Here is a 25,176-nt window from a genome sequence, read left to right on the forward strand (position 1 = left end):
TGACCGAGCACGTGAAAACCGGCCAATTCCGGTCACCGACTGGTCTACCGGTGCATCTCTAAAATAAATATCATCAAATCATTTAGTTTAGGCTATGCCTTAGTGCCTAGACCTGCCAACATATGCCTGTTGTTAGAAGAAAATAAAACACCCCACAATTGTTTAGCCTTGTAGACCACTACTGACCTCAATCATGCTGCCTCCCTCAGAATCAGCTGCTCTGCCAAATTCCTGCTTCTCTCTCTCCTAAAATACCTCCCAGTATCCATCTGCTCAATGAATTGAAGGATATACCGGTACAACAGCGTTAACAGTGACACTATGACATTTAGTTTTCAGTGACAACATTTTTTGTGGGGACTGATATTGCTTTTAATACTACAGTGAGGCTATATTAATGGCAAAGAATACAGAGCTTCGGATAGCTAACTTAGCTATTTCTTGTATTTCACTCGTTCACTCTAGCTAAACTATTGTTTTCTATAGCCAACTAAAATATCCCTTTATCTTTACATCAGTTAAACGTAGCTGAAGTTAGGCAAGTAAAAGTCATTTACAACAACTTACAATTTCACTCTGTATCACTCACTGTGTGTGCAGTAGCAAGTTCAGACCAAAGAATCGCGACGATATACAGCAGATGAATGTCCTTACACTACAAAGATGTAAATATAAACTTGGTGACACACCTATTGGTGGCACCACATTGTCTTAATACGGGCCTGCTGATAGGTCATGACCCTCCAATAAAGTAAAGAAAGACGAGGATTGACATATTAAACTGCTATCAAGTTTAACTGTGTGGCTGATTACCATAGACAGTATATAAGAAGCTGATTACACGTGCTGAATCATGTACACTTCACTCAAACTACAGTCAGTGGCATGAACTTCCAACTTTGACCTTTTAAACTGTAAATATAACTTACATTTTAAATGTTTTATTAATGTTAACCATTTTAACATATATACGGTATTAATTTATATTTTCTTCGCCATATTTATATATTTATACTGCATTTAAATAAGTTCAATGACTGTTTTAACTACTTAACTCCCAATATCTAAATGAAATTTAGCCAGGTCTACACATATTTAATTGTATATTTATTTTATATCACCCAATGTGTATGTATTCCAGTGTTTTCTTATGTAATTATGTTGCTTTCATTGTCTTATCAAAAATTGCTGTATGAAAAGAGGAACATATAAATGAAAGTACAGGTGTGTGTGTGTGTGTGTGTGTGTGTGTGTGTGTGTGTGTGTGAGGGAGCATGTAAGCACAACATGCATGTAACGTAGATATTTGTACGAGCAGTGTGGTTAATGTTTATGCTCATTGTCAATATTGCAGCTGTTTACTGAATGACTTAAATAAGTAGATCTTAGCTATTGCATATCTAAATATGTGCCAGAATGTTTGACACATTTTCTGATATATAGCCATTTTTTTCATATCGATGTTTACAAGTAAAATAAATAATAAAACATGCTCTGTCAGAAGTAGTCTCATGCTGGTTGGTAATTGCAGATCAGCAGTAGGTATTAATATAAATAATGTTGCTGTTTATAATCAAAATTCAGACATTCTGACAAGAGAAACAGTCAATAATCCTGCATGAAGTTATTGTGAATAACAGTGAGATGCTGTCATTAATGTGTATGAGACTGATGTATGCAGCATGATATTTTGCAGTGTAAACTGCACAGACACACAGGAATAATAAGGAATATATGAGACTATGTTGTTCTGATATGAATAATTAAATAAAGATGTAGACAAAACATTCAAGGGGTTGTAAATATTAAATAAAACAATTTAATCAAAAATAAACTTTTTTGTACATAATTCTTGTATTTGTCACTGGATTAAAATACCAGAGGTAGAGAACCAGTCAATACAGTTCCTTTATTTCATACTGTAAAACCAGAATAAGAGTTGCAAGTAAAGAAGGAAGTTAAATTAAGTACAGTAACTTTAAATAATCCTCAATTACACAATTTGTCACTTGTCCGCATAATTGTCATATTTTATTGTTCAAACTGTATCACATGATTGATAATGAAAAAACATCACATTAAATACCTGACAATCACTTTTCACAATTGTATATATATATATAACGCCATACTACTGTTGTTCAAGACACTGTAAGGCAAATCAGAGAAATCCTGTGAGCACTAAAAATCTGGCACAGAATCTGAAAAAAACGGAACTATAACCTCAACACTAGGAAAAGATAAATCCCACACTATTAACTGGATTATAAAACCAAACAGATACAATCAATGTATGATGCAGAAGAGAGGAAAACACATCAGTCCTTGTAGGTACTGTGCAAAGAATAAAAGTTGTCATTTATGCAGATATGCATCAAGCCAGAGGTCGCCCGAGTGTTTCAGTGACCTGAAAATAAAATGAGAACAAAAATACACACATATATCAGGCAAGCGGTTCATTATTAATCTTGTTCTGCAAGAGATTTATATTAAATTGTCACCTCATTTTGTCTTCATTATTCAGTCAGTTGCACTTTAGGTTCATTCCTTTGTTTTGTCAGATTGAATAATGTCTTATTTTTTTCGACAACCTCACCTTGTCTAATCCTGGCAGTAAATAATACTATAATAATACTACTATTATTTTTGGACTTACCTGAAAACATCAGCGAAGCCCTGCTGCAATGTTTTCACCTGGTAAGGAATCCCATGTTTCTCACACAGTGCACGGACCAGCGGGGCCACCAGGTGGTAGTTGTGGCGCGGCATTGTTGGAAACAAACTCCAGAGACAAAAGGAACAGAAGGCATCCATCAGCATAAAACATGTCTCAACAATTGTGTTTTAAATTTAAATAAATAATAATAACAATTCGAAGAAAATACTGTTCAGTATGATGAACCATGTTTCACCAAACTTCAAAAGACTTTTTACAACACAGAAATGGCAATTCAATCACCCCACTTTCATTTCACTGGAAATAAAGAAATATTTTAATTTATGTTTTTACAAACTACAGAACAGTTGTATCTTTTTCCTGTCTAGTCTTCCCTTTAAAGTTTGAGTTTATTGAATTCATGCTCACAGTTAACTGAATGAAAAGCAGAATTTATATCAGTTTAAAACATAAAACAGTCTGGTCCTATAAATATAAATAAATATTATTTATTGAAGGCTCTGAGAACCAATTTTCTCAATCACCTTCTTACTATGAGTGAAGGTGTCAGGGGCGTAGCACAAAATTCTGGGCCCTGTAGAAAAGCATTTTCTGTGGGCCCCTCACCGCATCCACTGTTATTCATTCTAGCATCTTTTTGGGCCCAGGGTACTCAGTCCCCTTTTTCCCCCCAGTCCGACGCCACACACTATTTTCTTAAGTGATAACTATATTATATTATTATTATTATATAACTATATTACAGGGTCCCCTCAGGGCTGTGTCCTTTCTCCGCTACTCTATACTAATGACAACAGATTAATTTTGAAGTTCGCAGGCGACTCTGTCATAGTCAGTCTTCTTCATGCTGGTGAAAACAGCCATGGTCCTGTTGTTGATGAGTTCGTACAGTGGTGTGACAGTGCATTAACCTACTTCAACTGAATGTAACAAAAACTAAGGACATGAGTATTGATTTTAGGCACAAGCCATCAACCCCTGAGAGTAGTATCATCAAGGGACAGGTGGTAGACTTTGTCCCTTGATGGGTGTGGTAGACTTTGTAGTCTACCACCCCATCTCCTTCTGAATTGTATGACTATGTTGTTTTTCATGTATTGTACCTTGCAGGAAAACCAATTGCCTTCATTTTTGGGGACAAAAATAAAGTTGAAAGTTGAAGTTGAGTCCTGGACTCAAGTCCGATTTGAGTCGCTATCCTCTGGACTTGTGACTCGACTCAAACTCAGGTAATGGTGACTCATCGGGCTCGAACACTGGGGACTTGAGACTTAAAGGTCCAATATGTAATATATTTACTGTAATAAATCCAAAAATGACCCCAATGCGTCATCAGATATTAAGGAAACATGCTAAGTTGAAATACTATCTTTACTGACAACAATGCTAATGCCAGTATTTTCTCCTTTTGAAAGGCAGATTCTGGCCCATATGTATATATAGGCCAATATATTTATATACAGTACAGTATACCCACTACAATACATTAGATTACACCACTGCCAGAGACGTAACAAAGCCCGGGTAAATATTGGAGATGTATTTGAAAGATGGAGACAGCTTAGAGCCCAAAAGGACGCCGAGTTGGCTAAATTACTCCTGAATAGGTAGGCTAAGCATTAGCTTCAGGCTAATTTATCACGGCTACAAGGGACGGGCATTTTATGTCAATTCAACTTTTGTGTATTTTATATTTATATAGCTTGAGTACCCAAGTTGGTTAATCGCAACAACAATTGAGACACAGCCAGTAAAGTGATTCCGACTGGTCCTGACTAACAATGCCATGCTAACCCTGCTAACATTATCCGGAGGACTAGGCAAGCAGTCCACTACTGTTTACAACGTGTAGCCTGTTCGGCAGCCATAGCCGACAATGGTGAGTTATTTTAACCCAAGAGAGGGGGGCTGTAAATCGGGAAGAGAGGGCCGTGAGTTTGCAGTGTGTTCAGCGATTGTTGCTGTAATTTTAAGCCAATAAAGTGTGTTCAGTCGGGTGGAGAGGACGGCAAGGTAGTGTTATTTTTAGCGGTTCCTACCGCAATTCTAAGGAAGTGTGTCTGTCCTTCGGGTGGAGAGGACGGCGAGGTTGTTGTGTTTTTAGCGGCTCATACCTTAACTCTATGCCGAAAGTGTGTTCAGTTGGGTACAGAGCTCCGCGTGAGCACGGGCTTTTATGACTGTCAATATAGCCATCATCTAACGTTAGCTACTTGCTGTGCTGTGAAAATGTCTGGCTATGTGAGACAAGCATCTAGCAACATTGTTGTGGATGCTGCGGTCTCAGCCTGGCAACCTCCGTGAACTTCGAGTCTGGGCAGGAGGGGGCGGGGGAGACGACTCTCTCCAGTATTTTGAATTTGTACTGCAGTAACTATTTTAAACACTAGCTGTCAGTATTACATATTGCACCTTTAACTCCGACTCAACAGTTGGTAACTAAACACTGTGCTGTGTAAAATATTGAAATTATTTTGTACACATTTCTCTAAAATTTAGACAGACATATCTTATCATTAAAAATGTTTGGATCTCTACTGGAATAAAAACATTCAGAGAAGTTTGATGAACATTTACTGCCTTTTTATATCTATAGAATTATCATTTCTCATATTAGTTTCAAGAGTTCTCCTTAGACTCAACCATTCACTCACTGGTGTTCGATTTGAAAGTTGAGGTGTCCGCTGAACCAGTCGTTGAAGAGGGACTGCTTTATATTACAGGTGGCTTGTAACTAAAGTAGAGGACAAGACAAATGTGGGGTTACACATGAGCAGCACAGTGGCAAACTGTAGACTGTTTCCTAATAAACCAGGTACCTGCATGGACAGCCAGTCCTGGTTCTTCTCGTGGTCGATGTCCATGGGCAGATGATTCATCTGAGTCACCCACACAAACCCGTGACTCTCCAAAAACCTGTCATTCATAACAACACAACACCTTGATCTTTATAAAGGGTTTGTACATTGAAACTAATGGGGTTATTTAAGTTAGTATGTGAGTAATTCATGATTGAACTTTTAGATTGCCAGATTCACTGATGTTAATCCCTCTCCATCATGACTTTTCTATTCAGCCCTTTACTGTAAGTTGTAGTGATAATGACTGCGTATCCTTGTGTGAGAGAGCGATATGTGAGAGTGTGTGTGTGTGTGTGTGGTTTGATGGCAGTATACCATTATGGTACTCTAAGTGTGTGTCAGGGTTGTTACCTGACAAAGCTGATGAACACCACTGAGCCAAACAGGCCAAACATGGGTATAGAACAGCACAAGTAGCGCAGGTAGTAAGACAAAGACCAAGCCAGATCCTTCAAAAGAAAGGAAGGTTAATATGACTCCCTGAAGGGCGCCTGGTTAGCTCACCTGGTAGAGCAGGCGCCCAAATATAGAGGTTTACTCCTCAACGCAGCGGTCGCTTTCAGCGTTGAAAAAAACTAATCTTAATATAATCTGCACTGTAACACTCAGAAGATGGCATCTTACCACCCAGTCGCGGCGGGAAATCATGGTGTGTATTATTTGAATGTGGAAGTAAACTGGAATGAGAAGCGGTGGTCCAACTAAAAGATGGAAAAGAAAACCATTATTCCTGTAAAGTTTTCATTGTTTCACTCTTTTAAATGACTCCAAGAAACATACCGAGAAAGAAGTACTTGTGTTGGTGGTGATAGGGCATATATTTGATCTTTTTTATGCCATACTGCAACAGAGAGAAATACAGAGTTAGAATTAGCAGTTGGTGAAAGATTTAATACTATATGTTTAAGAGCTGTTTTAGGAAATCAGTTACTTGCCTCCACTGGTTGAGTTGCTCCAACTACAAAGGCGTGCAACATGTTGACATCAGGGTCCTTACTCAAGATGTTGGGTTTAGCATGATGCTGGAAATGCCGGTGATTCCACCAGTTGGCAGACGCTCCCTGAAAAAAAAAACTTTAATGTCTGTGCAAAATTTCTGAAATAAATATGATTATGATACGGTTGAGAATACCAATTACCTTCAAATGACCAATGACAAACTTGTGCAACAAGTGATTCCAGCTGGACTTCTTGAAGACAGACAGGTGGCCAAAGTCATGCTGCAGCCATCCAGCCTGCAACTACAGAAGATGAAGAGAAACCGGCATTGACTTACAGTTCGTCAACAACAATATGAGATAATGATGTTCGAATCACCTGAGTGGTTGCTAACATGACGGCGCTCAGAAAGGTCAGAGTCCAGCTAGTTCCCCAGACCCAGATGATCAGCCAGGCGAGGGCCTCCAGCAGAAGGATGTGACCCAGATGGAGGCAGAAGAACAAAGGCCGAGCTCGAAACAGACCCTCGCTCTCCACCTGCGCACGTAAAGTATGGAAATCCTGTATGATGGTTGCCTGAGAGCAGAGAAGAAGAAATAGACACATCCTGTAAAGCTCAAAAGAATCAGAAAAAAACAAGGCATTCAGGCAGTTTTAGTTGAGTTATTTAACAGCATTTAATAGCTAAAGAAACTCTCTCCAGATTCTCAGATGTGCCTGAACACTGTAAGACTCATTAATAACAGAACTGTAAATGGTCTGACCTACTCATTTTCCTCAGGTGTTTCTGTACATGGGATCCATCCTGCCATGTTGTCCCACTGACACTAAAGCTGCTACACAAGATATTTTTTATTTGAGGAGTCTGAGTGCTCACATTTTTGTTTCGGTCCTGGCTGGGCTCTGTTGCTGCCAGCTCTCCAATCTGCAGCGGCTTCAGAAACTTTTGCACAAACTTTAAATCTGGATGAAAAGCAGTGAATGCCTCCTGTGAAACAGAAATGAAGGATCTTGTCAGTAACGCAGTAAACAAAAAAATAAACATTTGATCAGATGTGGAAGGAGCACTCAACCAATATAATTAAGTGAAAGTACAGAAGTATTATAACAAAAACTACTCACAAGTGTCATAAGTAAAAGTACTGTTTCTGCAGAAATATGGCTCCTGTGAATGATATATTATCAGGTTGTTGATACTGATGCATCAGTGTGTATGCAGCATTTTAATGCTGGTTGAGGTAAAGCTGTCTTTACTACTTCATATAATATTTGTAGTTTAGGTCAGTGGTTCCCAACCTAGGAGCCAGGCCCCTTCAAAGGGTCACAAGATCAATCTGAGGGGTCGTGAGATGATTGCTGGGACACAGAAGAAGAAACAAAGTTCTGCTACACAGATTTGTATTCGATTTCAGACTTTTCTCTAATACTGTATATGATGATTTTCTTTCGTAAAATATTGGATAATTTGACCTAGCTGAGGCTCAAACTGTTATTTAAATGAAACCATTTAAAAATGTAGATGAAAAATGAATTAACAACTCAGAGATCTGAAATGTGACAAGTAGGCCCAACTATACACTGCTTTCTTCTAAATGAATCACAAGCCAAAAGGGCCACCGGCTTAATATTTAAAATGTGTTGGATTTTAAAAGCGTAACATATTTTCCTTTTTGTCTCAAATAGAGATTTGACAACTCTCAAAATTATTCATTATGGTTTCAATCAAATTAGTTGTCACTAAATGTCCAAAAGTCTAATGTCATGTTATTTGCAGGAAATAAAAAAATTGACAGTGAAAAAGTTAAACTCCATTTTATTAATAAAGAAATAACCAAAGTTCATCAACTTGCTATCTAGGTATTTTGATTGATGATAAACTCTCTTGGAGAGAACATGTTGGTTTTGAGCCTTTCTACACAAACAATGTTGCTTAACAGGGACGTCGCTAGGCCTATTTTAGGGGGGCTGAAGCTACCCCAAAATGTTCCTAAGCCCCCCCAAATAGGCTAATAATAAGAAAAATAATAATGAAATTTTTTTTTTTATTTTTTTTTACAATGCACTCTGTATCACTCACTACGTGGAATAAATCTTCCTTCACCATTCATCTGGTGGTGTCGTTGTGCACTGCAGTCTGTTTTATTTTTATTTCACGAACTGTCAACTGGTCGTAATGGCAGTGTTTTAGAGAGAGGCTTACGAGTAACAGTATGTGGACGAGCAAGGTAGAGAGTTACTGAAGAGAGAGAGGCAGCATTAAAACAAAGCAGTAAATCTGAGAAATAAAATATTGTTTTTGCCGATTTATGACTCAAAATGCAACTGTAGCAAGTATCTCACTGTATTAACGTTATCCAAATTCATAATTAGAAACAACAAATAATATATCCAGCTACAAAAAAGCCAGAAAGTCGAAAGTTAGACAGAAGTAAAAAGAGTCAATGGCTATGAAGTTGATACATCGTCTTGTCTCTTCTCATTGGTTTAAACTGGCAGCTTTCAGAATGCTGCAAGTAGCTACAGGATTTATCTTGTCTCGTCGCAAATGTTTGGTCTGGACTTGCTACTGCACACACAGTGAGTGATACAGAGTGAAATTGTAAGTTGTTGTTAATGACTTTTACTTGCTTCACTTCAGCTACATTTACTTGAGGTAAAGATAAAGGGATATTTTAGTTGGCTATAAAAAACAATATTCTAGCTAGTGTAAACGAGTGAAATACAAGAAATAGCTTGCCTAGTAAGGTATCCAAAGCTCTCTATTCTTTACCATTAATATAGCCTGCTATCTCTATAGTATTAAAACAATATCAGTCCCTAAATATCATAGTGTCACTGTTAATGCTATTGTACCAGTATATCCTTCAAATCATTGAACAAATGGATACTGAAAGATATTTTAGGAGAGAGAGAGAGCGAGAGAGAGAGGCACCAAGGCATAGCCTAAACTAAATTATTTCATGATATTTATTATTTATGCTTGATTTTGACCAACTTAACTTTCTGTATTCCTTTGCTGTAATAAATTAAACAATTATGTAGATGTTGCCTAAATGGAGACTAGGCTATATATGAGCATACATAGATACATACATAGATACATAAATACATACTAGGACTTTTGTTCATCTCGCCATCAGGTTATTAAATTCAGACATACTTTAAATCCTTGTCAACCATATTGCAACGAGCTAGTTCAGCGTATCATGCCTGACTGGAGTAGTGTGTTTTTCTTTAGGAGTGGGAAGGGCAGACAACATGTTGCCTGTTTTGTCAGTGGGGCTGCCTTGTTGAGTGCAGCGGCACTGAGAACATTATATTTCACATAATTGAAGCTCTTTTTTAAAAAATTAAATAGGATTAGTCCAACGAATCGTTCGGTTTGTAATGCGCACCTAACCGAAAGCCTTGTACCGAACGGTTCAATACGAATACGTGTATCGTTACACCCCTAATTAAATAGTCTTATTTTTACCTGCAACTTATCTAATAGAGAGAGGGATTAGGTATGGTATTACTTTACCACACATTTACATGGGCAGATAGATAGCGGTTAAGTCTTGGCCTAAAGAAGAACTCAGCACAGTCTGGCTGAAGTAAACCCCCCCCATGCAGCTTTGATGTATCTAAAAGCTAACTTTAGAGTTTGTAAGTAAGATTTTGCAAGGGAAAGTTTTGCATAGCCTCGGGGCTAAGCCCCCCCTGTCTTTCAATCCTAGTGACGTCCCTGTTGCTTAACATTATATTATAGCTTATTTTATCCTTATTTAACATACTGTAATATTGCGTGGGCGAGTAGCCTACCTCTAATACATATCTGTCCAAAACATTGTTGCTACAGAAAAAGTTCATTAGATTAGCAACCTTCTCCAAAGCTTTTACACCAAGTGCACCACTCCTTTTTAAGTTGCAGTTATTTTTGACATTAACATTCTTCAAACCAGTATATTTGTGTTCAAAAACAAAATTACCTTATAGTTATATTTTGCTAACAATTCACATTTCCATTATTATCCAACTAGACAGGCTGATTATCTTCATATTCCCTTGTACAAAAATCCCGGAGATAGTTCTCTATCAAATTTGAGTTGAGTTATTTTGTGGAATGAAAATTTACATTTAATGGATTCCTCCTTGTCATTGTCTAGGTATAAAAATAGACTTAGAAATGCCCTGCTGTGTAAAGCATGTGATTTTGGAAAAAAGATAACTCTTAATGAACTGTTGTTTTTATTGTAAACATGGTCATTATTTTTATTTGTCTACATGTTATTTTTTGTCAGTGTATTTTTGATTTTTTACATCTACATTATTTTGCGTATGTACTTTGGTTGTGTTTTTTATATAAGCCGCTACAGGTTTCTACCACACCCTCACATGTATTTTTGTTTTTCTTCAATTTAATTTGTTTTTTATGTTCTGTGAAACAAATAAACTAAACTAAACTTATGTCAAATCTGAATCTAATCAATAACAACCCTAGCTGTCAGATAAATATAGTAGGGTAAAAGTACAACATGTTCCTCGGAAATGTGGTAGAGTAGAAGTATCACGTATACATGAAATGGAAATACTTAAGTAAAGTAGGCCTACCTCAGAAGTTATATTTATATTCAAGAAAATAATAATAATTTAAACAATTATACCGTGGCATCCTCTCCAGCATAGTGGCTGATGACTCGAATCCCTCCTGGGTGTCTTTTGACCCACTGTGTGATGTTGTAAACCTTTCGATTGATCACCAGCCACTGGTCATTCCGGTTGCAGTGGCTCTGCACCTCCTCCCAGGTGTAGACACCAGCAGCTCGCCCGCTGATCGGCTCTCCTGGCTCAGTCAGCTGGCCTCCACCTCCCATCCTCACTGCTGTCTCTGGCCTGGGTCCACCAGCACACTAAAGGGCCAGTCAGCATCAAACTTTGACACCTGGATGTAAGAGGGAAAATAAGTTGTGGTTAACGCCTCTCTAACAGTGTGCAGTCACAGACTGTGCAGAGGGAGCAGCACTCCTACTGGCTGATTGTTGTAACACAAGTGAAGTCAGACAAAGAGCAGAGCAACATCTTCACTAATAATTGATGATGAAATCTGACAACAAGCTGGGGGCTGTTGGTGAAGCAGGGCGGATTTCCACGTGAGCATCATTTGTCTGTATCGACATACACCATAGGCGCCGAGTGCACATCCTCATATTATAAAATACTGGAAAGCATCTATAGCCTGCAAGTGCGTTTTTTTGTTTGTTTTTTTACAGCAGCGCATAAGTAATACTACGTCGCAGTTCATGCGGTTATTGTGTAAAATAGGACATAAACAGACACATCAAACCACAGACCGTCTATCGATCAACGTTAATCGCCTAGCTGTATATTAATTAGTTGGACAAAAATCGCAGATAGCGGGCGGCAGGCAGTATAGGCCCGCTAGGAAGATTAAAAATAGTTCACACTTACAGTATCCAGATTTTGGCTACTCTCCCCGGGTTTCAGTCGCATTAACACGCCGGCTCACTTTATTTGCTCTCGTTCCGTTCAGACCCATGTTATATAGTAATCATCCCAAAAAAGCTATTCTCTTGTCTTGCCTAAAATGTTCACGGACTCATTCACCCACTCATTCAGTACAAATTCCGAGCCGATCATTCGAGGGTTTCTGGGCCAATCGGTGTACAGTATATCCTGGACCACTGGCTGATGTGCAATAGGCTCAACAAGCAGCTCGTCTGAATATCACACAGTCTCGTCTGTGCGCTCACACGGAAACAGTCGCCTCTACAGAATCCTCCATTAGGCTACATATTTTTATATCATAATGGACCGTGTGTTACAATATTCTATCTATCTATCTATCTATGGTGGAAGTTTAATCTTTTATTTATTTATTTTGCAAATGTTGCAAAGTAGGTGACTACTTTTCTCTACTTTGATGTAAGCACAGGTGTAGCACACAATTCCATGTTCATTCCATGTTCATAACACAATTATGAACATGGTGCAGAATTCATATATGAACATAGTCCAGAATTGTGTGCATTGTGGGCATTCTCAATGAGCGCCTCCCCATCCACGGTCATTCATTCTGGTATTTTGTGGGCCTTGACTCAGTCCCCCTTCTCCCCCGAGTCCGACAGACGCCCCTGGTTGTAAAACATGAACATGAGCAGTTGCTAAATGTGCAAATAAGTGTAAATTTACGGTTCATAATGTTTTGCGTTTCCCACATTTAACTGCTAAACATTTGCATAAACTTAGCAAGAAAACAACAAATATTGGCCAATTTCAGCATATTTGTGGGGACAACATACTTTTACAAATATTAATAAGGATCTTAAATGCATTTTCTTGTGTCAGAGCATTAATCAGCTTCTTAAAATGTTTGACTTCAACAGGACTATAGTGACCAGTAAACAGAGCCAGCACAGTCAGCAGAAATATAACTGTATTTTAAGCACATGGTGGTTGCCATCTCTTGAACTATGTTTTTTACATCCTGAAAAAAGGAGACTGGTAATTTTAGTGTGATAAATATTTTTATTTTTGCGTATGATCTTACGCAGGCCCGTATTAAGACAATGTGGTGCCCCTGGGCACTATACCTCAAAGCCCCCCCCCCCCCTTTACCGGTGCTGTCCTCCTGGCAAAAATATCAGACATAATAAGGGATTTCTCAAATGTAATTTACTAACTTATCCAACTACATACATGTAGGCATATGAACAGTGAGCACTATATTAAAATGTCTCAATTCAAAATGTCTATCAATTCAGAAAGCCAAAATCAATACTATATATTGCAGCATTGTGGGTCGGTCAAATGTGTATTTTTCCGACTTTATTTCACGGGCCCTGAAAGCAATTGCTCTGATTGGTCAAAAACTTTCAAAAGCATCATGGGAAAGCTAAAACTGCTTTAGCATCACAGCTAACGACAATAAAAGGACCGAAAATGAATACGATTTGAACAAAAGACTATCAATATTAGATCTAAGAATATGGATTTATTACACAAAGTCCTCTGAAAGAAATATGAGTTCTAGGAAAAGAAGCTCAGACTGTGGACCGGTCTTTTACACTTCTCTGCATACTGAATAAACTCACCACTGTGCTGCGTGCTTGAAAAACACGGAGAAGGGTTGGGTGCAACCAAGTCTCACCCAGAGGTGGGGGGGTTTGGGTGAAAAATGTTTTTCTTTGCTTGCCAATTACATTGAATCAAGAAAGCCAACCACTTACCATTTTTATAACAGTTAATATTTTACAATTTAATATTAACAATTTTGGGGGTTTAAACTGGCCACTTTTGATTATTGTTAACCCCCCCATCCCCCAAATGATACATTTGCCCGTACTTGTGGACCAACTCAACTCTGACAGATTGAGGAGGGGAGTGATAGTGGTCATGTAATATTGAGTTATGTATAAGTCAGAAAGCCCCTATATTAGGGATTTTTGCAGTTATTAGAACTATACGTTCCTAGAACACTTTTTTCGTCGTGTTCTGACGGAAAAAGGAAAAATTTGGGGATTTTGAAGTTTCTCTGGCCGCAGTAGCGTACTTTTTTAGCTCCTACTTCAGACAAGCCCCCAGGAATAGCACCATGTCTAAAAGCCACCATGGGCTTAGCGGATAACGGTGGTACTGCACCCCATGGCCCAGAAAGCCTTTTCACATAGACTTTGCATGGCGAAAGAAACGTCTATATTTCAGAGGATAATTTGTTTCGGGGTATATGAATTTACCAGCCCGAACAAGTAAAGGGTCCTTATTTAAAACGTCACGTTTTTAACATTTTTAACATTCACTAGAAGCAAATCCATAATTATTAAATTTGGCATGATGAACGCACATAATGGGCGCGAGCAGAGCCGAGGGACTGTGCCCGCCCGCGTCGCCTGCACTGCACATGCTCATATGACTGTTTTTAGTCCTGTAGCTGTAATAATCTAATGGATGTAGCTCCAGCAGCTAATGGCTGTAATTCACCATGTGTTCTATTAATACATCCATGGTATTATCTTATGATATATCCGAGGGATGTATGGATGTATGCTGTAAAGCCTGTTACGTGGATGTAACGTCATTAGCGTTTCCCAAAACTGCCAGGGCTATCGGCTAGTAGCTAACATCAGCTGTAGCTAGCATGGGAGAACGGTAACACTGTACATAGATAACATTACAGACATAGTGATTACATCGCCATGGTTTTCTCAAAACATCCATCGTTTATTTTGATAAGCATTACTAATTAATACATGGCAAAGTGAAGTATTATAATGAACATTGTCGTTGACTGTTGATGTCAATGACTGGCTATATACAATATGTGTGATACATCCGAGGGCTGTATGCTGTAAAGCCTGTAGCATGGATGAGAGATAAAGCCATGGATGTATTAAGAGAAGCTCTGTTCACCAAACTGCAGGCTAACCTACTAGCTAGCTAGCTAGTAGCACGACATAATAATTACATCTCCTTGGTTGTCTAAATACATCTATCGTTTATTTAGCTAAGCGTGTAAACGACCAGGAACAACGAAAACACAATGTTTAACGTTGGTGAATATTTTAGACAATGAAATGGCAAGTTCATGAGTTCCCTAGCTACGTTTACCGTGGATGTAAGAGACACGAGAGAGAAGCTCATGAACGTGCATGCTGCTACCGGTTGCAACGACAACACAAACAAATTGTTGCTAGTGCTCATGTCCATCGTGAGCCAACCAGCGTTATGGGCCAACAATGCGGAAGAGCCGAGCTCCATGTTTGCTTTATGCGCTTTTGAGCACTCTCATTGGAATGTACGGGGCTTCCCGCCGAACATTGGAAGGATTAGTCCTACCAAGGAAGGATCCTTGACATACGCCTACTGTATCCAGTTCTCTTAATACACCCATGACTTCAGAGCAGGGTCTTTTCCCTTTTCCTAGGTGTACTTGATTGGTTGAACTTCTAAGTCACGCCCACTGCCAACTCGGAACTTGCAGACTGAGGAACAACCAACAACGGGACATTTTTAATAATTTTCACCATCTTATTCATCAGTAAATTCACTTCTGACAACGTTTTAGGTGAGAAATTAACTGTTAATACACGTGCTAGAAAGAGGTTTGCTAATGTTTTAAAGACCACGCCGAAATATTCACTCTGACATTCTGGTTCTGCTTCGGATGCCGTCAAGTGGGATCTCCGATCGTAATCAGTCCTTCACTGACCAATCAGCATTCATTAGCAGAATGCTGGCGTGTTATGGGCAACAATGACTCAACCTGTAAGAAATCGAAAGGGCATAAGTACTTGTTCATTCAACTTTTGACCTATTATCCATGTTGAACTTGCAAAAACTACAATCAAATCTGAGATTTCTCAATGACAATCAGGCGAAAGAAACAAATTTAGCCGTCTAGCTCCATAGAGTCCCATTCATTTAGCACTGGACCACAATCACCCCCAGTGGAACTCTGGTGGAACTGCAACCAAATTTCGTACAATGGGGCTGAATAGGGAGTGAAACAGCTTTCCGTAGACGGGCTTTGATGCTGCTTTGTTGTTGTTGTATGTGGCGCTAAGGTCTAGTGACAATGCTATAAAGACCGTTGCTGTGCTTGCGTCACTCCCTTACCCCTCCTACCAGTCCCTATGGCCACTTGGCCAGTGAGAATGCAAACGGAAAAAAAGATTTTGGAGGAGAGTAGTTCTTAGAACTGCTTAGAAGTGTACTTTTCCTCTAAAAAGTACAAGTACTATCTGGTCGGAAAGCACCATAGTGGTCATGTAATATTGATTTATTTATAATTTATTATTATTATTATTATTATTGTTAAATTAGTGTTCATTAACGAGTAATGTATGGTCTTTCAACAATTTCAAGTGAATAATATAACAATTTACGGAAAATATTGTTAAAGCCTGTCTCATGTGGTGCCCCCCCACTGGTTGTGAATGTTTGGTGCCCTTGGGCACTGGCCCAAGTGCCCTTATGGATAATCCGGGCATGGTTTTACGTAATTGTTAACAACATATTATGAATGTGTTGCAGTTCTTTCTTTGACCAGCAGATGCTGCAGATGTGTTCCTATAATCAGACATACAACCCAAATGTAATGTTTGATTATTAAGGATTTGCTCTTGATGATGGAAAGCAACCATTCAAGTTTACATTTGTTTTAGTTTTTTTTATTGTTTTGTCTTACCATATGTTTCCCATGCTGGCTGGGTCATGCAGAGCTTCTGCATCTGCATTCAACACATTCATCTCAGCAGTCACATCCATTCACCGCCCGGGGTCTCTGTCTGTCTGTCTGCTGCTTACAGTCCATTGTGTCATTTCAGGGTCATTTGAATGCAATGCAGAAATTTGCAAATCAGCTCTTTTGGTCCTCAGCATATCAGACAGGATTATCCTCAAGCAGGGTGCGGCCTGTCTCCCTGTTTGTCCGCTTCTTCTGCCACAGCTCATCAGGGTGACAGAAGCGCTCAACATCTGACCCCAGCAGCTTTTTTAGGCTTTTCTTCAGTATTACAACCAACAAAACAGGCTGCCCATCAGAAAACATGTCTGCTATTGTCAAAAATTCAATAAAGTAAATAAGTAGGCCTATATTTAGTACAATTTTCATGTATTACTTGGTACTGAGTATTTCTATTTTGGGAGAATTTCTACTCTTCTGCATTTCAAATCAACTTATTTAACTTTTTACTGCACTACATTTATCTCATGGCTGAAACTTTATAGTTGCTTTTTAAGATTAATATTTTACATTCAAAACATGTAAGGACTTCATTAAATATGATGAGTAAATGTACTTAGTTTTAGTATACTCTTAGTATGCAGTTGTAATAGAGTATTTTTACACAGTTATAACTAGAAAAGGATGTTAATATTCATCCACTGGATAAAGTTAGCTTGTGCTGTAACTGCTGTTGCCCTTTTTTATTTAAAACTTGCTCTGGGCTCATCCAAATTGTGGAGCTATTTTGAGCCACAGTGTATGAATATATTTTAGTCGTGTCACATTCCTGACAATCTGAACTGCATTTTAGTAGGTTTTGTTATTTATCTTACTATCTGAGGTGGTGGGTCATTAAATTCTGTAGATCTATAAGAAATGTTTTACTTTGTTATAGGCATTTGGTTAGACTTTTACTCCACACTGCTTATCGGTTGGTTACTATTGGTTCTCAGACTGAACACTGTGAAGGTTGGCAGCAGTTTACAGGTTATTTTTGTGTCTGTTTTGTGTGAACAGAAAGTCTCAAGGAGGCTATCGTCACAGCTTTTTAATCTATAAAAACCTGCTATAGCTGAAGTCTGGAGTGTTTGATACAAACCTGTATTACTTTTTTTTTACTACACTGCGTTATGTATCATTATGTATTTACAGCTGTGGAACAAGTATTTAGATCCTTTAGTTGGAGTAACATTACAACAATATAAAAATATTCATAGTAGGAAGCGTAGTGCTGCCATGGCTGACAAAGAAAAATGTATTAGTATCACGTTATTACGTGAAAATGTTACTGTAATAATGATGTTTTTCATATGATATTTTCACGTTATTCCAACATACAAACTTATCAAGTTATAACAAGAAAATGTTCTTGTTATTACAATATACTATTTATCACGTTATAACGTGAAAACATTCACGTTATAACAATAAATTATCATGTTATTACATGAAACTTTTCACTTTTTCACATGATAATATTTTGCAGATTATCCGTCCGCACATCGTGTCTTCATTCAAACAGTTTCATGTTCTAATAAGATAAAGTATCACGTTATAACGTGAAACGTAACATGTTACAATACTATAGATTATCATGTTATAACATGAAAAGTTTCACATATAACGTGATAATTTATTCTTATAACACAAAACCTTTCATGGTATGACATGATTAATAGTAGCTATATTATAATAACAGGAAAATGTTCTTATTATAACTTGATTTTGTAATAAGTTTGTATGTTGTAATAACGAGAAAATATCTTGTTCAAAGGGAAAAAATATCTTGTTATAACAATACACTTTTCACGTAATAACGTGATACTGATACGTTTTTCGTTTTCAGGCATGGCAGCACTACGCTTCCGTAGTTAGGCCTACAAGTAAAAGTCCTGCATCCAAAATGTTACTTTAGTAAAAGTATCATCAGTAAATATACTTCAAAATCAAAGTTGTCATTATGCAGAATAATGGCTCCTGTCGGTGTTATTGGATTCTTTTATTGATCTCTTTATGTTTACGCAGTATTTTATTGTTGTAGCTGGTCGAGATCGATATTTTCAAATTCAGAATTGTATTGACTCTAGACCATTGTTACATGGTGTACAAACAACATATACAATACAATAATGACAACACTTTGGGTTTATCTACAGTATCTGCAATAAAAAAGTAAATGTTAGCATACTCCAAATAGACAGTTTAAATACTTTGGCAAGTGTTAAGGAGGGTTCAGTTTTAGAGGTTGATTGCCATTGTCATGGGGCATCGGTCAGAATGCGTGTATGAGCCACAGAGGAGTTCAGTTCATTCAACGAAGATTTATTTAACAAAAGGGGGTGAGGCAAATGATAATGGATAATATAACAGAACAGACACACATGGGTTGGAGAATCTAGGAAGAAACAAATATAAATTCATCATAAAGTAACTAGGTAAATAAAGCTGTCATTCAATATGTGCTCAAGATATAAGCTGCAAAGTACAACTCATTTTACCAGCTGCTGCCGCCCCATGTGAAGGTGTAAAAGAGACTGACTAAGAGTGAACGCAGTCTTAAATAAGGAGTGACCAGGTGAACTCAATCAGGTAATTAGGGTGGAAACAAAAGCCAATCAGTGGTGAAGACAGGGGAGGAAAGGAAGTGAGGTACAGGAAGTGAGGTAGGTGTAGAAAGCAAGTGCCAAAATAAGATAAAAAATAGGGATCTTTAGTACAGCAAATATAGGCTTCTTTTCCCCTAATTATGTTAGCATTGAAGGTTGGTATGATGCCTTTTATATCTTCCAGTGGATTCTGGTGTGGGCTGCTGATACAGTTTAATCCAACTCAATGTATGTTTTATCTATTAAAACTTAATCTGCAAAGTTACTAGTAAATATCAAATAGATGTGGAGTAAGAAGTACAATATTTTCCTCTGAACTGTGGTGGAGGAGAAGTACTGTATGAAGTTGTATAACATGTAAATATTTGAGTAAAGTATCTCAAAATTGTACTTAAGTATAGTACTTGAGTATATGCACTACTTTCCAAAAGTATTGTTGTCTTTCTTATTGGAGTAGTGAGGCTTAAAACTTTTTCTTTTGTATATTAGTTCAGACATTACAGTATATGGTTACTGTGACAGAGATAACAGATAACAAGAAAAAAAGAGAAGAAGGTTTACATAGGAAACGAACAATGCCATAGACCTAGTTGGCATTCCAACAAAACAAACAAAGTAAACGAGATAGATAAACGAGGAAAATGAATGTATGAGATATATAAATCTAGACCAGTAGCCTATATGCATATGAGATACCTGTAGCCTATAATAAAAACACTAATAGAGATGCATGACAATTGTAATAAAAACTCAGGAAAAAGGGCTGTGTGTAAGCAAAAGGGAACAATAAATACATCAATTAAAATCGAAATCTACAAACAAGTCTAATATGTATGTTTAACTCTGAAAGTGATGTAGTTTTCTTTAAACATCGTTTTAAAACACATGGTAAAAATGCGAGTAATAGGAGAAAACGTTTTTTTTTCTAGGCTACTACTACTTTTTACACACACACACACACACACACACACACACACACACACACAGACAGACTGACCATGTGATGTGATTGCCCCCTGTTCCGGTTACAAAGGAAGGGAGGCGGGAGGCAGCAGTTCAATGTAAACCTTCACACTGATGGAAAGAAGCAGCCAACATCAGGAGCAGAGTCCCTCACTCAGCCGGCGCTGCAATTTACCCAAAATGTTCAATTTGTTTCTCCAGCGCGGATTAAAACTCCGCGAGCCCTCGGCCTCTAATGGGGAGCAGCTGCATTAACTAGTGGACAGACTTCCACCGCCGGCCAGGTCACCGAGCTGAGCACGCACTGTGACAGGAAGAGCGACATTAAACTGACTATTTACTAATGTGGCACGTTTTCTCCTGTTGCGATAGAGAGACCGGATCACGGGGACAGGTGACCTTAAAGCTGCGCGTTATCTTTCTCTGAAAAGCCTCGAGGAAGTTGAAGAGGAGAGAAAGGGTAAGGACTGCAAGAATTCAATTTCAGCTCTAAATTCTGCTTTACTTTGTTGAGCTCAACTACCGGAAGCACTATTACTATTACTACCATGGACTGTAAAATAATTACTACTATCATTACTATTACTCCACAGTTTGTTAGATATTTTCTACTGGTGTTTTCTGATCAAGCGGTAGATGAAGGGATCAGGAGGCACCTGACAAACTGCTGAGGCATGACTGCAGGAGTGTTGATTGGCCTGGAGCGTGATGCCGTTTGCAGCCGGTGGGTTTAACAACAAGACAACAGCAGCTCCTAGGAGGAGGGTTAACTTATCACAGACATTACCTCATCAAATGACTCTGTCCTGACTCACATAGGAGCCAGGGGCTGCAGGCCATAGCATGGGCAACTCCTCCAGAAAGGGAGAGGGAGAAGAGGAAGAGGAGGGGGCGAAGGGTGGCGAGGAGGCAGAAATCACAGAGAAGAAGAAAGTGGAGGTGGAGCAAGAGCTTCCAATGGGGGTGGAGGAGTTGTTTGAGAGTGGAGATCCCGTGCTGGACTTGAGCTACCGTAAATTTAAGCGGTTGCCTTCGCGTGTTAGTGGACTAATGCATCTGGAAAAACTGTATGTTTGTGGAAACAGCCTGCGCACTTTGCCCGACAGCATCTCCCAGCTGCAAGGTCTGCGGATCCTTGCCCTAGACTTCAACAAGATGGAGGACGTTCCCGCAGCCGTCTGCCAGCTCACTAACCTCACTCGCCTCTACCTGGGCAGCAACCGGCTCATGTCACTCCCGCCCGAGGTGAGGAACCTGCAGAGTCTGCGCTGCCTGTGGATGGAGAGCAACTACTTCCAGATGTTTCCACTGGAGCTCTACGACCTGCCCAACCTCAAGTCCCTTCAGATTGGGGACAACCGGCTGAAGAGGCTGCCACCTGACCTCTGGCGAATGGAGGCTTTGAGGGGATTATGGCTCTATGGGAACCGCTTTGAAACTTTCCCCAAAGTCCTGCTGCGCATGGAGGGTTTGGAGATACTGGATCTGGACCGCAACAAGATATCAGAGTTTCCTAGCCTGAAGCGCCTCCACGCCCTGCGCCTCTTCTCCTACGACCACAACCCAGTGGACAGCCCACCTAAAGTGGGTGAGGAGGTGCTCGTGGTTGGAGAAGGTGCTGCAGAGTTCTTGGAGAAGCGTGAGGCCAGAAACGAGAGACGACGAAAGGCCACAGAGCAAGAGGCCGAAGAGTTGGCTCTAGCAGTAGAGGAGCCGGTGATTCACGGCATCCTGAAGAACAGCAGCTCCAACTCAAAACAAGCTCTGGTGACTTTAGGGGATGCAGACATTAAAGAGGAAGAGGCAATGGAGGAGGAGGAGGAGGAGGAGGATGTGGAGGTGCCGGTCACTGAGTACGATGGAGCTGAGCTTGAATATGATGAAGAGGGGGTTGAATATGAGACAGAGGAGCTGATATGTGAGGGAGAGGGGTTTGAATATGAGGGGGACAAGCTGGAGTACGAAAGGGCTCAGATGGACTATGAGTATGAGGAGCTGGAGGACACAGGGAGACAAGATGAAGGGGCATGAAAAACCCCTCATCCATTAAGACTAAGATGATCTGCAGGCAGGTGGAGGTGAATGACAGAAATGAAGCTGACACAAATTAGCTGTGCTGCTAATCTATCGTTAACTGTGAAAATGAATTAGCATTGAGGCATTATAAAACTGTAAACTGACAGCACTTGTGACATCTCTATCAGCTGCAAATGACCAAATCAGAGCAGGGCTCAGATGGAGTGTGTGTGTGTATGTGTGTGTGTGTGTGTGTGTGTGTGTGTGTGTGTGTGTGTGTGTGTGTGTGTGTGTGTGTGTGTGTGTGTGTGTGTTACATGAGGTTTGTTTTCTGTGTGTACACATGAGACCAAGTCTTCCTTTATTAAATATTCTCAGCTGATGAATTCAGTGTCAATCATTTATGGGTAAATATGTCTTAATTGGAAAATCAGTGAACGCACAAGCTACTGTTTACTTCACCAACACTCTGTAGTATTTCCACACATCATGGTCAGTGTCTGTTTTATGTGCCAGTGCAGCTCGGCTCAACTTATTGCTGTTTTAATAAACCAAGGCACTGTGTGCACATGTAAATGTGTGTATTGGATTTAGATCTACAAAATATTTATGACATGCTAAACACAAACCCCCAACCCTTGTCAGTGTTGTGTAAGCAGTCCTGTGAGTGTCAGTGCCAAGAACGAGAGGGAGACAAGCAGTATTATTAAAGGGATGGCTGATGGGAATAGCTGAGGAGCCTCACCATAAAAGGTAAGTCCATAGGGAGGCTGCAAACATGAAATAGATTCAAAAATATCAAGCAGTTTTTTTTTTTTTATTCAAATAAAACAACCTGAAGCCCCGTGCAGGTCAGAGACTCAGGTCCGTCACGACTTTTGTATACTCCTTTTTGTCAGTGACTGCACCTTTACTACCTCCATCTCTAACATGAAGCAGGTCTGGCCCTTGTTCTCCTCTCATCTCTGCACTCATTATTCATGGGGGGCTCGTATGTAATCCAATCCTCTCTCCCTCCATGTATCTTTTTCTCCCATCTCATTGAAAGAGTGAAATATTTATCCCAACGCTAAAATATTTATGCTCGTTCTCCTGTGGAAGCGTGTCTCGACTCCTGCTTTCAACATTTGAAGAACAGACTCAAACTGATGTTTGCTTTTCTTTTATTCTTAAATGTTAACATATAAAACCATATATTTTACATATATGTAAGGGTATTTGTGTTATGTCTAGGGCTGCAACTGATTATTTGTATTATCTAATTAATTTGCTGATTCATTTTCTTGATTAATTAATGGATTGATCCATTGAATATCAGAAAATAGTGAAAATCGCCCTTGAAAGTTTCATAGACTGCAAGTTGATGTCTTCAAACAGCTTGTTTTGTTTGACCAACAGTCAACAAAAAACGATATTAAGTTCCCAAAAAGCAGCAAATCTTCACATTTGAGAAGCAGGAACCAGTCAATTTTTGTAATTTTTAAAATAAAAAACGATACATTTTTAAAATTGTTGCCAAAGTTCCTTCAGAGCAGCAACTAATGATTATTTTCATTATCAATTCATTTGTCAACAATTTTCTTGACTAACAGCTACAATCGTTTTGTCTGTAAAAGAAAACTATAGTAGAATAGATAGTTTATAGAGTTATAGATAGTTTACAGAATAATGCTCATCACAGCTTCCAGAGTCCAATGTGACATCTTCAAATGTCTTATTGTGTCTGACCAAAACCCAAAGATAACCATAATTATCATTTAAGACAAAAAGAAGCAGAAAGTCCTTGAACTGGAGGAGCTGGAACCAGAGAATATGTGGCATTTTTGCTTAAACAAAAGGAAAAATTTACAGCCACACTTGCAGCTTTGACAACATGTATAGTGACAAAGCTAATGTGCTGGTGTTTAGCAGGTGTAATGTTTACCATCTCAGTTGCTAATATTTGCTAATAAGCACTAAACACAAAGTACAGCGAAGGCTGATAGTAATGCAGTTAGTTTAATTAGACAAAATTAAATGTTGACCTGATGATGGCACTAGAGCATCCCCAAAGTTATTACAATTCATCCAGAGGGGGACATAAATGTGTGTACCAAATGACAAGGCAATCCATACAATAGTTGTTGGATGGTGGTGCTAGGGGAAAAGTCAGGGGACTTTTGGGGTCTATGGAGACCATGAATGTCTGTACAATCTGTCTGAAAAATGTCATGACGATACATCTAAGTTGTTGAGATATTTCAATCTGGACCAAAATGGTGGACCAGCTGACATTGCTATCCCTAGAGCTGCTAGCATGGTTCAAATTTCCATAAAGCATATTATTTCACTGTTCACTTCAGGAAGATGGCAGCTAATTAAACATGATCTGCTGTCTATATTTTGCTGACACCAACATTTATTTGCAGACACTGTGTGGTTTTATGTATCTCTTGTTTTGACACAGCATTCCCGTGTTTATTTGACTTGTGTTGAAAATGTAAAACCACTGCAAGTTCTGACAGTTGGCACACAGTAGGTGTACAGTATGGAGCTATAATGACACATGATACAAATGTGACGCTTTTGGAAACTCAACGCTTCTTCTCGGTCTGTGTTCTGCTGCTCGTTCCACAACGGTGGGTGGCAAAACAGTTTGACACAACGCAGACATCGATGGGAATTGGTGCCATACTTTTAGTGGGTATAATTATTTTGCTCATTAGTTTACACTCCTCTCATTCTCTGTAGGTCAGTGATAGCAAGGCAGTCAATGCATCATCTCCTTCACTCCCTCTTTGGCTTTCACACGACTCACTTCACACTCACTGTGACTGGCAGCTTTCCAGCTCACACAAAAAGACTTCATAAAGAGATGAACATGAGCCGGTTTTTTTTGACAGGACTATT

At 39.0% G+C, this 25,176-nt stretch overlaps 2 protein-coding genes across 2 annotated transcripts; one reads left to right on the forward strand and one right to left on the reverse strand.

Annotated features, from left to right (window-relative positions):
• Positions 1 to 1,889: 1,889 nt before the first annotated feature.
• LOC144522211 (acyl-CoA Delta-6 desaturase-like) lies at positions 1,890 to 12,090 on the reverse strand. The gene is made up of 13 exons (XM_078257110.1): positions 11,929 to 12,090; positions 11,124 to 11,401; positions 7,355 to 7,465; positions 6,856 to 7,053; positions 6,678 to 6,779; positions 6,474 to 6,599; positions 6,319 to 6,379; positions 6,163 to 6,239; positions 5,890 to 5,987; positions 5,497 to 5,593; positions 5,332 to 5,411; positions 2,657 to 2,782; positions 1,890 to 2,407 (listed from the first exon to the last, which is right to left on the reverse strand). The coding sequence occupies exons 2-13, from the start codon at positions 11,331 to 11,333 to the stop codon at positions 2,356 to 2,358; spliced, it is 1,338 nt and encodes a 445-aa protein (XP_078113236.1). The 5' UTR covers positions 11,334 to 11,401; positions 11,929 to 12,090; the 3' UTR covers positions 1,890 to 2,355.
• An 8,343-nt stretch (positions 12,091 to 20,433) lies between these two features.
• Positions 20,434 to 22,708, forward strand: lrrc10b (leucine rich repeat containing 10B). Its single transcript, XM_078256085.1, has one exon. It carries the CDS (start codon positions 21,115 to 21,117, stop codon positions 22,300 to 22,302), a length of 1,188 nt encoding a protein of 395 aa, XP_078112211.1. The 5' UTR covers positions 20,434 to 21,114; the 3' UTR covers positions 22,303 to 22,708.
• The last annotated feature ends 2,468 nt before the right edge of the window (positions 22,709 to 25,176 follow it).

Source organism: Sander vitreus, chromosome 8 (assembly GCF_031162955.1).
Source record: "Sander vitreus isolate 19-12246 chromosome 8, sanVit1, whole genome shotgun sequence".
NCBI lineage: Eukaryota > Metazoa > Chordata > Actinopteri > Perciformes > Percidae > Sander > Sander vitreus.